At 49.3% G+C, this 14,550-nt stretch overlaps 1 protein-coding gene across 1 annotated transcript; it reads left to right on the top strand.

Moving 5' to 3' along the window:
* The first annotated feature begins 3,485 nt into the window (after nucleotides 1-3,485).
* Nucleotides 3,486-6,503, top strand: LOC142260478 (E3 ubiquitin/ISG15 ligase TRIM25-like). The gene has a single exon (XM_075331952.1). It carries the CDS (start codon nucleotides 3,495-3,497, stop codon nucleotides 5,094-5,096), a length of 1,602 nt encoding a protein of 533 aa, XP_075188067.1. The 5' UTR covers nucleotides 3,486-3,494; the 3' UTR covers nucleotides 5,097-6,503.
* Nucleotides 6,504-14,550: the final 8,047 nt, after the last annotated feature.

Here is a 14,550-nt window from a genome sequence, read left to right as displayed (position 1 = left end):
TCTCTCTGTGCACACCACTGATTGGCAGCTTTCTGCTTATGTACGTTGTAGACTGAATGCTGCTAATCAGTGGTCTGGGTGGGGTTATACAGAGCTCAGCATTCAGATAACTTGTAGCTGTGCAACACAGAAAACAGTTGTTTTTTAAAAAAAAAATAAAAAAAAAAATAAAGGACCCAGTAAAGTAAGTGACAACTCTGAAATCAGGGTTTCTGCCCCTAATCACAGTATTCTCACAAGGATTCCCATTAAGGAGTTAAATGAATGGGTGTAAGTCCAGGGCCGGACTGGGACTGAAAATCAGCCCTGGCATTTGGGAGCAGACAGGCCCACCTACTATGAAGTGAATGTGAAGTAGATTTGTTTGCGGATTGCTTGAGGTCTATAGCATAATTAAAGCGTCCAAACTGCTGTAAAGCCAGAATTACACTATATGTAATTGAAGTCGCCCTACAGAAAATTTAGAATGTTCTTAAAGGGACGCTGTCAAGAGGCAGGACAATATTTGTAATAAAAACCTCAATGGTCTTTATTACATGCTGTCACAAAACAATTGCAGCTATGCTGCCCCCCTCCCTACACACATACTTACTTGCCTAGATGGGGGTCTTTATTACAATTGTGACCACAACCAGTGAAATAGATCTGGCAACATTAATCCACCAAACTCATCATAGGACAAAAAAGGAGTACAATGAGCACTAACTGGTCACATGGAGAAAGTGGAGCTAAACCTTCAAATAGACGACATACGTAGGAGAGCAGAGTGTAGAAGAAATAGGTGGCCTTCACCCCGATCCATGAAAGTCCTTTATTTTGTTTGCTTATAAATCATGGATGCAGGAGGACGAAGCAGCGCGGCCGCATCCTCCTGCATCTATGGTTTTTAAGCAAACAAAATAAAGGACTTTTATGGATCGGGGTGAGGGCCACCTATTTCTTCTACACTCGGCTCTCTTTTATTACAATTACGGCCCTATCTGATGTTAGAGCAATGGCACCTTCAGCTCTTTACAACTCTTGGGCTGGCCGAAAACGGTGTCACTGTTCCTACCCTGGGCATGCACAGTAAATCAATGAAACTGGTGAACCTCCCAGGAGCCACTGGCTTACAGTCATAGGGGTATGGACCGAGCGATAAGTCATTTTATTTTACCTTGACATTATCATATATTTATTTACTTTAAGGCAGGGGTCTCAAACTCGGCTGGATGTATGGGCCGCACAGAGGAAAAAAATAAATTGGGGGGCCGCATTCTTTGCAGGACAAAGTGACATTTTTATTGGTACCATATATAATATATTTTATTGTTTTTTACACACCTTGGGATCACTGATTTTGAACTTTTCACTTGTTCATTATAGAAAACGCGCACATTCTTTGTTTAAATATAAACATTTTTTTTTATATATTTTATTCCATTCTTGTAACTAAGTCTTACAATTAGCACTATATAGAAATTTTGACCAACATCTTTTAGTAATGTTCCCCATATTGTTGTAACGTGCCCATCCTTATCCCCTTGTAGTATTGTGCCCCATCCCACAATAATGTGCCCATCCTTGTCCCCTTGTAGTATTGTGCCCCATCCTAGTCCCCATCCCACAGTAATGTGCCCATCCTTGTCCCCTTGTAGTATTGTGCCCCATCCTAGTCCCCATCCCACAGTAATGTGCCCATCCTTGTCCCCTTGTAGTATTGTGCCCCATCCTAGTCCCCATCCCACAGTAATGTGCCCATCCTTGTCCCCTTGTAGTATTGTGCCCCATCCTAGTCCCCATCCCACAGTAATGTGCCCATCCTAGTCCCCATCCCACAGTAATGTGCTCATCCTTGTCCCCTTGTAGTATTGCACCCCATCCTAGTCCCCATCTCACAGTAATGTGCTCATCCTTGTCCCCATCCTAAAGTAATGTTCCCCATCCTTGTCCCCATTTTGTAGTAATGTGTTCATCCTTGTCCCCATCCTATAGTAATGTCCCCAATCTATAGTAATGTGTCCATCCTTGTCCCCCATCTTATAGTAATGTTCCCCATCCTTGTCCCCTTGTAGCAATGTCCCCATCCTATAGCAATGCCCCCATTCTATAGTAATGTGTCCATCCTTTAGTAATGTGCCAACCTTGTCCCCACCCTATAGTAATGTCCCCAGCATTATCCCTATTCTATAGTAATGTTTCCCATCCTTGTCCCCTTGTAGTAATGTCCCTATCCTACAGTAATGTGCCCACCTTGTCCCCATCCTGTAGTAATGTCCCCATCCTATAGTATAGTGCCCATCCTAGTCCCCATCCTATAGTACTGTGCCCAGCCTTGCCCCATCCTATAGTACTGTGCCCACCTTGTCCCCATCCTATAGTAATGTCCCCAGCCTTGCCCCATTCTATAGCAATGTGCCCATCCTAGTCCCCATTCTATAGTACTGTGCCCAGCCTTGCCCCATCCTATAGTAATGTGCCCACCTTGTCCCTATCCTATAGTAATGTGCCCATCCTAGTCCCTATCCTATAGTAATGTCCCCATACTATAGTAATAATGTCCCCATCCAATAGTATTGTGCCCATCCTTGTAATGTCCCAATCCTATAGTAATGTCCCCAGCCTTATCCCCATCTCATAGTAATGTGCGCACTTTGTCCCCATCCTATAGTAATAATAGATCAGCAGCTCTCCTCACCTTCCACAGAGTCACAGACGCCGGAGTGAAGCTGAGGGGAGTGGTCTGCGGCCCCAGATCCACAGTGATTGGAGAGATCGGTCACAAGGCCGGTCTATCCAATCAGAGCTGGGGGCGGGTGAAACACAGGTCACCCAGCTCCAGCCAATGATCAGGGCTACAGCTGCACTGATCTTGGATGGATTTCAATGTTTCAGCGATTTTCAATGGCTGAAACATTAGTGGCTGTAATTGGCTGAGCGGCGTTTGTCAGCCAATCACAGCCTCAGTAGGTCCAGGGAGGAGACACCACCCCTCCTGAGGTCCCCTCCTCCTCGAATCTAAGGTATTTGCAGCGATCGCAGCCTCCGGGGCTGCGATTTCGCCATGACTGACGTACTGGGTACGGCATGGGTGGGGGCCGCTCACCGGACCCCGCCGCTATAGTGGTGGCCGGCGGGTGGCGGCAGCCACAAAATAATTTTAAACAGCAGGCAGTGCGGGAGAGGCGGGGGGCGGCCCCCCCCACCCCTCCACCGGCCAGCCCACCGGGAGAAGTCCCGCCCCTCCCGCCTGTCAGTCCGGGCCTGGGTGTAACTACAACATTGCTAAGTATTATTAGACACACTCAGTTTCGTTTCTTCCTTCTTCCGTCAGCCATAAAAAAAAGCCCTAGTACGGCTGTATCAATCGAAAAATAGAAAACTTTGGCTTTTAGAATGCAGAGATGAAAAATAAATGCTGCAGCTTTAAGGGGTTAAGAAAATGGGTGTAACTACAGTTTTCCTGTTCCGGAATCATCCACTTTCAGTTTCGCTTCTTCTGTCTTTCGTCAGCCATGGCGTCTGCTGATCTGAATGACGAGCTGCTCTGCTCCATCTGTTTATCTATTTTTAAGGATCCTGTAACACTGAGATGTGGACACAACTTCTGCCGGGTCTGTATTGATCGTGTGCTGGATACACAGGACGGGTCTGGAGTTTACTCCTGTCCTGAATGCAGAGAAGAGTTTCAGGAGCGGCCGGCGCTGATGAGGAACATAAATCTTCATAATGTCACAGAACGTTTCATGATTACTCAGCAAGAACAAAAGATCACTGGGATCTACTGCACTTACTGTGTGGACTCTCCTGTACCTGCTGTTAGATACTGTCTACACTGTGAGGCTTCTCTGTGTGAGAAACACCTGAGGGCTCACAGCAAATCACCAGAACACGTCTTATCTGATCCCAGCACTTCTCTGGAAAAAAGGAAATGTTCTGTCCATAAGAAGATCCTGGAATATTACTGCACTGAGGACGCTGCTTGTATCTGTGTGTTCTGCAGTTTGATTGGGAAACATAAAGGACATAAAATGGAGTCACTGGATGAGGCCTCAGAGAACAAGAAGAAGAAACTGAGAAATGTTCTCCAGAAACTGACCACAAAGAGAGAGAAGACTGAGGAAAGAGTTCGGAGTCTGAAGGAACGAAGGAGAAAAGCTCAAGAGAAAGCAGCTGGAGAAGCCGAGAGAGTCACTGCCCTGTGTACAGACATCAGGAGACGGGTGGACGACCTGGAGAAGAAGGTCCTGAGTGAGATCTCCAGGCAGGAAAAGGAAGAGTCACTGTCACTGTCTGCTCTGATCCATCAGCTGGAGATAAAGAAGGACGAGCTGTCCAGGAAGATGAGGCACATTGAGGAGCTGTGTAACATGACTGATCCACTGACCGTCTTACAGGAACCAGACACCGGGGACTTGTGTGATCCTGAGGAGGAGGGAGGTGATGAGGACACAGGGGGACATGATAAACAGCTCCATGATGGAGATGACCTGGATGTGACTGTGATCTCACACACATTACACACATTATGTGAGGTAATAACAGGTATAAGGAGGGGGATCTATGTGCAGGATCCTGCAGACATATTACTGGATGTAAACACAGCTGGTAATGATCTCCTTATATCAGACGACCTGAAAACTGCGACTTGGACACAAAATAACCAGAATCGTCCAGAAACAGCAGAGAGATTCCAGTATAATCAGGTGATGAGCAGGAGGGGATTTACCTCAGGACGACATTACTGGGATGTGGAGGGCAGTAGATCAGGGGGGTGGAGGGTGGGGATGTGTTATCCCAGTATAGACAGGAGGGGAGAAGAGTCACTGATTGGAAATAATAACAAGTCCTGGAGTTTGAGGAGATATAATAATCAGTATTCAGTGATACATGACAGTATAGAGATCCAGTTACCGAACAAGATCTCCAGTGGTAGAGTCAGGATCTGTCTGGATTATGGGGCCGGGCAGCTGTCCTTTTATGAGCTGTGTGACCCCATCAGACACTTACACACCTTCACTGCCGCCTTCTCCGAGCCCCTTCATGCTGCCTTATGTGTGTTTTGGATGTATAATGACGGTCACTATATAGATAGCTGGGTGAAGATTAGAACATAACTGGAAAGAAACATCAGAAAAATCCCAATTTTTAAACTAACTTTCATTCTAAACATTTTTCTGATTTTTCTATGACATAAAATACATTTCCCTCTGGAGCCTCCTGAAATCTTCCTGTGTTTCCTGACACCACTGACCTTAAGGCCATGTGCCCATGGGAGCTTTTTGCTGCGGAGTTTGCCGCGGAAAACCTGCGGATTTTTCTGGATTTTCCAGATAAATCCGCAGGTTCTACCATGTACAGGCACTCCCCATGTTACCCTATGGGACATGGGGAGTGTCTGTGTCCACGCTGCGGAAAGTGCGGCTGCGGAATCTCCTGCGGAGATCCCTCAGCCGCACCTAACTGCATGTCAATTATTCATGCGGATTTACTTGCGGAGATCCCGGCCCTCCGCTATGGAGATAGAGGCCGGGACGTCTGCAGGTAAATCGCGTGAAAGTCCGCATGTTTGGAAACATGCGGCCGTACCTGCGAATATATCCGCAGGCACGAGCGCCCGTGGGCACATGGACTAACAATAGATTTTCCACAGAGATCACTTCTCAGCAGTCTCATTATCAACACAGGAAGGAAATGAAGTGTAAGGTAACACCTCTGGTATAAAGCTGGAGGAGGATAATGCAGGATCCTCCATTGACAATAACTGATGGACACAGCTCCCCCCTCCCCGCACAGGGATCTCTGCACAGGACACAGAGCATGCCCACAAGTCCTCTCCTGACGATGGTCTCCTCCATCCATGTGTCTGCCGTGGAGCAAATCTTTGAGTGACATTAACAGAAAATAGCAGCAGCTCAGACAATATGGCCGCCCCCATCATCATGTACAGAAGATAAATATAAAAAATTAAAATTAAATGTAAAAATCAATAAGAAAAAGAGAAAACAGATCATATGTAATAATAGCGTCTAATTATTATATAATGCAAATTTAGGATTATTCAGATTTAACCCTTTAAAGACACAGACAATTTAGATTTTTGCAGTTTAATTTTTTCCTCCCAATTTTCTAATTCTCATCACTTTCTTATCTTTCCGTCACCATAGACGTATACGAGCTTGTGTGTTGTGAGACAATTTGCAGATTTTGTTGACATCATTAATTTTACCATATAAAGTTAGGAAAATCGGAAAAAAAAAATCATAATGCAGATTGTGCTGATTAATTTCAGATTTAAATATATATTTATTTATTTTTTCTATTTTTGAATTTTTTACATTTCTTTATAGACTTAGGAAAAGGAACTTAGGAAAAGGAGGGGGATTTGAATGTTTGTGTTTTTTTTCTTTTGCTAACATGTTAAGTTTCTTTTTTTAACGGCCTTGACCCTGCGATCGCTTGTTCTATATACAGCAATGCTCCATTAATGTTGTGTAGAATAAAAATCACAGTTTATGGCTGAACATCACAGAAAAATCAGCTTGACCGGTATGTGGAGTTTCCGTAGGTTCCCGGCCATCATGACAGCCCATCGACACCTCATGGTCATACTGCAGGGATGCTAATGGGCTCCGGAACTAACGTCAGAGCCAGATCTCGGGGCTTAAATGCCGCTGTTAGTGACTGACAGAAACATTTATCAAGTTCACAGTTTCATTGTTGATTGTCTGCTAAATGTAATCTGTCAGCATCTTTTTGTTATGTAATCTGGGAGCAGCATGATGTAGGGGCAGAAAGTCTGATTCCAGGGATGTTACCTACTGGATTGCTTGTGCAGTTTTGATAGAATCCCTGTTTTTTTTTTGCTGTAGATGTAGCAGAGCTCAGAATGCTGAGCTGTGTATGACCCCGCACACACTACTGATTGGCAGCATTATGTGTACACTATACATTGTCTGCAAGCCGCCAATCAGTTGTTGGGGGCAGGGTTACACAGATTAGCTGGACTAGCCGCCACATGAGACCTAGTCCTCTAGTGATAACCTCCTGCTGATAAAATATTGTAGTGAAACTACAGCAAGTTACGAAACCCTGGAATCAGGCTCTCTGCCCCTACATCATGCTTCTGTCAGATTAAATAGCAAAAAACTGCTGACAGATTCCCTTTAAAGACAGATACTGTGGAAAAGAGACAAAATTTCCCCTGTGTACAACAGGCTCAGCTCTGGTTTTAATTAGCAGAAAATATAGATGATATATTTGTGGCGCCCCTGAGGCTTCCGTCGCCACAGAAATATTGCACCTCAGCCAGAGGTGTGATGTCCCATCCTCGGTAAGAATGGGGTCATATGCCGGTCCACAGACTAAACTTGCACCCACCAATTGGTAGGCATACACTGGGTCAGGGATAGTGGCAGTGTGGCGCCCCAGGACCTGGTCGCCACAACAGCATTGCCCTCTCAAAGGGTTAATGCTGAGCCTGGAGGTAATTGGGAGGTCCATTGGCCAGTAAGTTTAACATCCAATGCAGTTCTCCCTCCGGCCAGCAGGGGGAGCTCTGAACCTGGAATTCCAGGGAGCATTCCTTAAGTCTGACCTGAGGGAGGAAGTAGTGTTCAGTCTGTAGAGAGAAGTGATTGCAGGCAGATGCAGAGTGTGCTGTCCTGTGGATCTGGGGCCTAGAGCTGGAGCAGCTTGGCACAGGGAAGCAGGAGTAGCAGAGAGGCAGAGAAGAGACTCGGACATCGGAGTCTGTGGCCACCAGGGCTTAAAATACTCCCTGGTAGCCGAATCCGAAGGGCAGGAGAGCTGCAAGCACCTGGCCCATAAACAGCCCGAAGGTACAGCTGCATCATCAGGGCCCGGTGTGGACTCCAGCAGAGAAGCACCAGAGAGGGCCTGCGCAGCCTACCACAGAGAGAAAGGGACGCACCACCGGTCCCAGCAGCAAGAGGGCCATTGCTAGATCCAGAGAGCAGGGTCCTATAATAGTAAAGAAAAGAACAGGAGTAGGCCTCATACTCAGCTGGCCAAAAAGATCACCCCAAGTACTTCCAGGCCGACCGAATCCCCTTCACCACCTGTGACTGTCTCCCAGGACTGGACTGTTCTTAAAGTAAAAGAGGAGAAGGTAAAGAGACTGTTGTTTGTGCCTGGTTCTTTCATTGCCTGTCGGCCCTGCACCGTGTTATCCACACCACACCATAGACTTTCACGAGCACCAACAGTGTCCCCGAGACACCGCTCCACTTGTGGGGAGCAGTACCACCATTGCTGTCATAACATCACCCCGGAGGCCTCACACAGCAGCGGCGGCTTAATAGCCGCAAACCACAGGTGGCGTCACGAACACAAACTTTATTTAACCCCAAGTCACCAGCCATATTTAACTGACACCCACCAGGGCCACGGAGCTGGGCCCCACCACCACTGACAACCCCCGGACTAGTCCGGCCCGGCACCGGGTGTCCCATAGCCCTGGGGTGGGCGAGTCAACTTTGGCGTCACGAACAGGATTTCGTGCCTGGCGCCCACCGGGTACTGTGCGCCTTTGAAAAGACTGTGTGTTTACTGTTTGAAGACTGCCGCCGCCATTAGCTTCGCTGAGTGCAGGAAGAAGGGGAGCGTGCCCGAAAAAGAGCGCGAAGGGAGCGCGCCATCAGAGCGGAGGGTCGTTAACCCCGCGCTACCCGGAAGAGATTGTAAAAAGAAAGCGGAGCCTGGTAAGGTTCACTAAGGGGGAGGAAGATGTCCGACACCGAGGGAGAGCCGGTGGCTGTAGTAGTTCAAGACGCAGCAGCACCGGCCGATGTAATCCCAGTCGCCGTCGCCCCAGCCCCCGCAGTAGCGCCGGTAATGCCGATCACAATGCCGTACATCCCGGGAGCAGAATGGCTGCCGCAGTACTCCGGGGAGTCACATATCCTGAGCGACTTCAGAGAAAGGCTGCACAGCTTGTTCCGGGTGTATCCGCTGACTGAGAGCCAGAAGGTGGGCATATTAATGGGGCAGCTAGCCGGCGCGGCCGAGCGTGAAGTGAAGTCCTGGCCTGATACAGATAAAGGGACAGCAACCCAGATACTGGCCAAGTTAAAGAGTACTTTTGACACCCGCACTGCAGCAGAAATAAAGATGAGATTCTTTGGGTGCAAACAACGGGCCACAGACAGCATACGGGACTATGCCTTAAACTTGCAGGAGGCCCTGAAAGCAATTAAACAGGTGGACCTAGAGAGTGTACGTGAAGAAGACAAACTCCTAACTGAGCAGTTCATAGAGGGGCTCCTGTCAGATGCCCACAGGACCCAGCTGCGTATCATGGTCCTGCAGAACCCTGCTCTGGACTTTGCAAAGTTTAAGGACCAGGCCATCCGGGTACTGAGGGAATCTACACCGAATGACCCAGTACCCCTCCGGCCTCTTGCTATCACGTACCCCGGGGTGGTGCCTGCAACACGAGCCGCTGCAGGGGCTGAGGCGCAGTCCCTGGATAAGGATCCCGCTGCAAAGCTCAGACAGCAGGTCCAGGAGCTGACCAAGACTGTAGCTGCCCTTGCCAAGACCGTGCAGTCTCTACAAGTGACCCCATCGCCTGCAAGAATCGAGTTGGCCTCCAGCCCAGATGACGTCCCATGGATGCGACAGAGGAGGATTCCGCCGACCCGAGGAAAAGACACAGACCGGTATGATTCAACGGGACAACCGATCTGCCGCCGCTGCAGCCAGGCGGGCCATATTGCAAGACACTGTCCTTTAAATGGGCCGAGCCTGGGGCCAGGAGCCGACCCCCAGGTGTAAGGAAGCCCGACTCAACCCCCAGTCGCAGCAAGTATGTGGGAGGACGCCCGGTCCTTCCTATTGTGCTGGATGGGATCCCTTTGAATGCCCTCCTGGATACGGGGTCCCAGGTAACAACCATCCCTTATAAACTGTACAAAAGATATTGGGCTGATTCAGACATTGACCATGGCCCAGATGATGATTTAACAATTGTGGCCAGTAATGGTCAGCCCTTACCTCAAATTGGGTATAAAGAAGTAACCATTAAAGTGGGGCAGGTAGAATTGCCATGTCAGGGGATGATAATTGTAGATATTGATCGCAAAGAATCTGACCCACTGCTAACCATTGGTACAAATGTGATAGAAAATTGTATTGCCGAAGTGATAATTTTGTTGCAACAGGCGTCTGAAACTGCCAGCTCCGGGCAGCAGCGTGCCCTACAGAGGGAGATCAGAGCCCTGATGAGGAGGCAGCAGGTAGAGCTGGCCGGAGGAGAAATTGGCAGTGTGAGGGTAAGTGACCCCCTCCCCATTGCAATACCCCCAAGAAGTGAAATGTTGATATGGTGTAGGGCAGCAATAGGCCTCAAGGGTCAGGATTACCAGGCCTTGGTAGAACCGGTGTATTCAGACAGTAGGCCTGGAGTCCTGATAGCCAGAGGGGTAGCAGACGTCCGCAAGGGGAGAGTGCCCGTCCGTGTCCTGAATTGTGGGGAGGAGGAAGCCAAATTGCCCCGGTACGCCACTGTAGCAAAACTGTACACTGTCAGTAACAATACCATCAAAGCAGTGGAACCCTTGATCCCGTCCGACCAGGCGGAAGACAATGGCTCCAAGGGGCAGCTGGAAGACTGGTGCCAAAAATTACATGTGGGCACCGACTCCACCCCCTCACACCAAAAGCATGGGGTTTACCGGGTGGTACAGGAGTACGAGCGGGTCTTCAGCAAACACCCCCTAGATTTTGGGCAGGTAAAAGGGGTTAAACATCAAATCCCCACGGGTGATCATCATCCCATTAAAGAGAGATACCGCCCTGTACTCCCAGCACAGTATCAGCGTGCCAAAGAAATGTTACGGGAAATGAAGGAGGCTGGGGTTATCAGAGATAGTTGTAGCCCCTGGGCAGCTCCACTAGTGCTTGTAAAAAAAAAAGATGGTACAATGAGGATGTGTGTAGATTACAGGCAAATTAACCGCATTACACATAAAGATGCTTATCCACTACCCAGAATAGAGGAGTCACTAACAGCCTTAAAATCAGCTAATTATTTCTCCACCTTGGATCTCACCAGTGGGTATTGGCAGGTTCCCGTGGCAGAGGCGGACAAAGAGAAGACTGCATTCACGACACCAATGGGTCTCTGTGAGTTCAATTGTATGCCGTTCGGGCTCTGCAATGCCCTAGGGACATTTCAGAGATTGATGGAGTGCTGCTTGGGCCATCACAACTTTGAAACCGTGCTATTGTACCTGGATGACGTCATAGTCTACTCCAAGACCTACGAAGATCACCTGAGGCACTTAGCAGAAGTGTTTGAGTCCCTGTCGGAGTATGGCCTGAAGATAAAGCCGTCCAAATGTCACCTCTTGAAGCCAAAGGTACAGTACCTGGGTCATGTGGTCAGCGCAGAAGGTGTGGCACCTGATCCGGAGAAAGTCACCGTAATCAAGGACTGGCCAAGACCCACCACGGTAAAGGAGGTGCGGCAGTTCCTTGGGCTGGTGGGCTACTACCGAAGGTTCATTGATGGTTTCACAAAGATAGCAGCGCCTCTTCAAGATCTCCTGGTGGGCCAGCCAAAGCAGGCTAAGAAGCAGAGCCCTCCATTTGAATGGAACAGCCAAATAGAAACATCTTTTGTCTGGCTGAAAGGGGCTCTCACGGGAGAAGAAATTCTGGCCTACCCTGACTACAGCCAGCCGTTTGTACTGTATACAGACGCCAGCAACGTGGGACTGGGAGCAGTTCTGTCCCAGGTGCAGGGAGGCAGAGAGAAGGTGATAGCTTACGCCAGTAGGAAGCTTCGGCCCACAGAAAGGAATCCAGAAAACTACAGTTCCTTCAAGCTAGAGTTCCTCGCTATTGTTTGGGCAGTGACTGAACGCTTCAAGCACTATCTGGCATCGGCCAAGTTCACCATCTTCACGGACAACAATCCGTTGACACATCTGGCAACAGCCAAGTTAGGTGCGTTGGAACAGCGATGGATGGCCCGGCTGTCTAACTTTGACTTTACCATCAAGTACCGGGCTGGCAAGAAGAATAACAATGCTGATGCGCTGTCCAGAATGCCTCACTTACCCGAGTCTGGAGAAGACCTGGATGAACTCGAAGAGATAGAGTTACCGGATTTCCATCACCAAGGTGTTTCCCAGTGTGAGCATGCTGTAGGAGTGAAGCGCTCGAGCCAGCACGAGGTCTCGGTCAACCCATTACTCCACCATAATTGGGAAGAGACACAGAACGGTGACCCGGCCGTGCGATTGGTCAAAGAAAAGCTAGCACAAGCTGAGACCCATCTCGGTCCAGACGCTCCACAAGAAGCCCAGCAGTTGTAGAAAGGAGCCTGTCCCAAGCAAGAACGAGACAAGAGCAGAACTACAATCAAACAGCCCCAGCAACTCCCTTAGCACCTGGAGAACAGGTCCTCAAGAAAAAGCGGAGGGCGCATAAATTAGATGATCAGTGGGAGAATGAACCCTACACCATTATTCCCTCCAACTTTGACAATAGTAAGGTATGCCTCATAAGCAAAGATGAAGGCAAGACCTATCAAGCAGTTTCTCGAGACCGCCTGAAAGCGTGCCCTGAACGGTGCAGAACCCAAAAAGAAGTAGAAGTACAAGAAAGTCCCCAAAGTCAAGAAAAAGAGGAAGAGATGATCCAAACAATCCTTGGAAAATTCCCCAAAACTTGGACCCGAATAAACAATGCCATAGTGGTACCAGTCTTGACGTTCCCGCAGTTGGTCGACCCAGAAACAGAAGAGGTTCCAGATCCACCTAAAGAACCGTACGCTCCAACACGAGATGACACGCCAGCAGTAGAACAGGAGGCTCAACCCCCTGCCAGTGGTGAACCTGCCGTACCCTTGGCGAATCTGAGACCCCGTAGGCAACCAACATGCATCCCTGTCAGGGTTAGGCCTACCAATAACACGGGGGGGGCAGACACTCCAAGTAGTCAGGGACAAACCCCAGAGCTACGCCGGTCCCAACGTAGCACTCGGGGACAGCCCCCTCCAAGGTATAGAACATAGAAAGTAAAATACCTAACAGAGTGTAAATAGTTATGTGAAAATGTCTGGTATGTAATGTTTTGTTTTAGGTGATTAAGTAAATGGACAATTGGGCCACTGGGCTATGGGTGGCCAACACTCTAATTGTACATAGTTAGCATCAGTGTGCTCCACACCCCTGAAGAAAAACCCGTCCGGCGTGCATAGAGTGGGGTCATCAATGCTCTGACGCACGCCCAGAGCCTACGTTGGGGGTTTGATCGTGGCGGGTCTCCCATGGAGCAGTGTAATGGACACCCGGCAGGGAGCCACACTGGACTCTTATAGTAGTGTTTAAGTTTGTAACGTTTAAGTAATGCGCCTCCCATAATGGGATGAAATGTTCTAACATGTTATGTTTTGTTCTACAGTCCGGGAGTTCTGAATTTAACTAAGGGGGAGTGTGGCGCCCCAGGACCTGGTCGCCACAACAGCATTGCCCTCCCAAAGGGTTAATGCTGAGCCTGGAGGTAATTGGGAGGTCCATTGGCCAGTAAGTTTAACATCCAACGCAGTTCTCCCTCCGGCCAGCAGGGGGAGCTCTGAACCTGGAATTCCAGGGAGCATTCCTTAAGTCTGACCTGAGGGAGGAAGTAGTGTTCAGTCTGTAGAGAGAAGTGATAGCAGGCAGACGCAGAGTGTGCTGTCCTGTGGATCTGGGGCCTAGAGCTGGAGCAGCTTGGCCCAGGGAAGCAGGAGTAGCAGAGAGGCAGAGAAGAGACTCGGACATCGGAGTCTGTGGCCACCAGGGCTTAAAATACTCCCTGGTAGCCGAATCCGAAGGGCAGGAGAGCTGCAAGCACCTGGCCCATAAACAGCCCGAAGGTACAGCTGCATCATCAGGGCCCGGTGTGGACTCCAGCAGAGAAGCACCAGAGAGGGCCTGCGCAGCCTACCACAGAGGGAAAGGGACGCACCACCGGTCCCAGCAGCAAGAGGGCCATTGCTAGATCCAGAGAGCAGGGTCCTATAATAGTAAAGAAAAGAACAGGAGTAGGCCTCATACTCAGCTGGCCAAAAAGATCACCCCAAGTACTTCCAGGCCGACCGAATCCCCTTCACCACCTGTGACGGTCTCCCAGGACTGGACTGTTCTTAAAGTAAAAGAGGAGAAGGTAAAGAGACTGTTGTTTGTGCCTGGTTCTTTCATTGCCTGTCGGCCCTGCACCGTGTTATCCACACCACACCATAGACTTTCACGAGCACCAACAGTGTCCCCGAGACACCGCTCCACTTGTGGGGAGCAGTACCACCATTGCTGCCATAACATCACCCCGGAGGCCTCACACAGCAGCGGCGGCTTAATAGCCGCAAACCACAGGTGGCGTCACGAACACAAACTTTATTTAACCCCAAGTCACCAGCCATATTTAACTGACACCCACCAGGGCCACGGAGCCGGGCCCCGCCACCACTGACGACCCCCGGACTAGTCCGGCCCGGCACCGGGTGTCCCATAGCCCTGGGGTGGGCGAGTCAGCAGCAACCCCCATAGATGTATTCATGGG

Source organism: Anomaloglossus baeobatrachus, unplaced genomic scaffold (genome assembly GCF_048569485.1).
Source record: "Anomaloglossus baeobatrachus isolate aAnoBae1 unplaced genomic scaffold, aAnoBae1.hap1 Scaffold_111, whole genome shotgun sequence".
In the NCBI taxonomy this organism is placed as follows: Eukaryota; Metazoa; Chordata; class Amphibia; order Anura; family Aromobatidae; genus Anomaloglossus; species Anomaloglossus baeobatrachus.
Note: the sequence above shows the minus strand (reverse complement) of the source record. Positions and strands in the feature narration are given on the sequence as shown.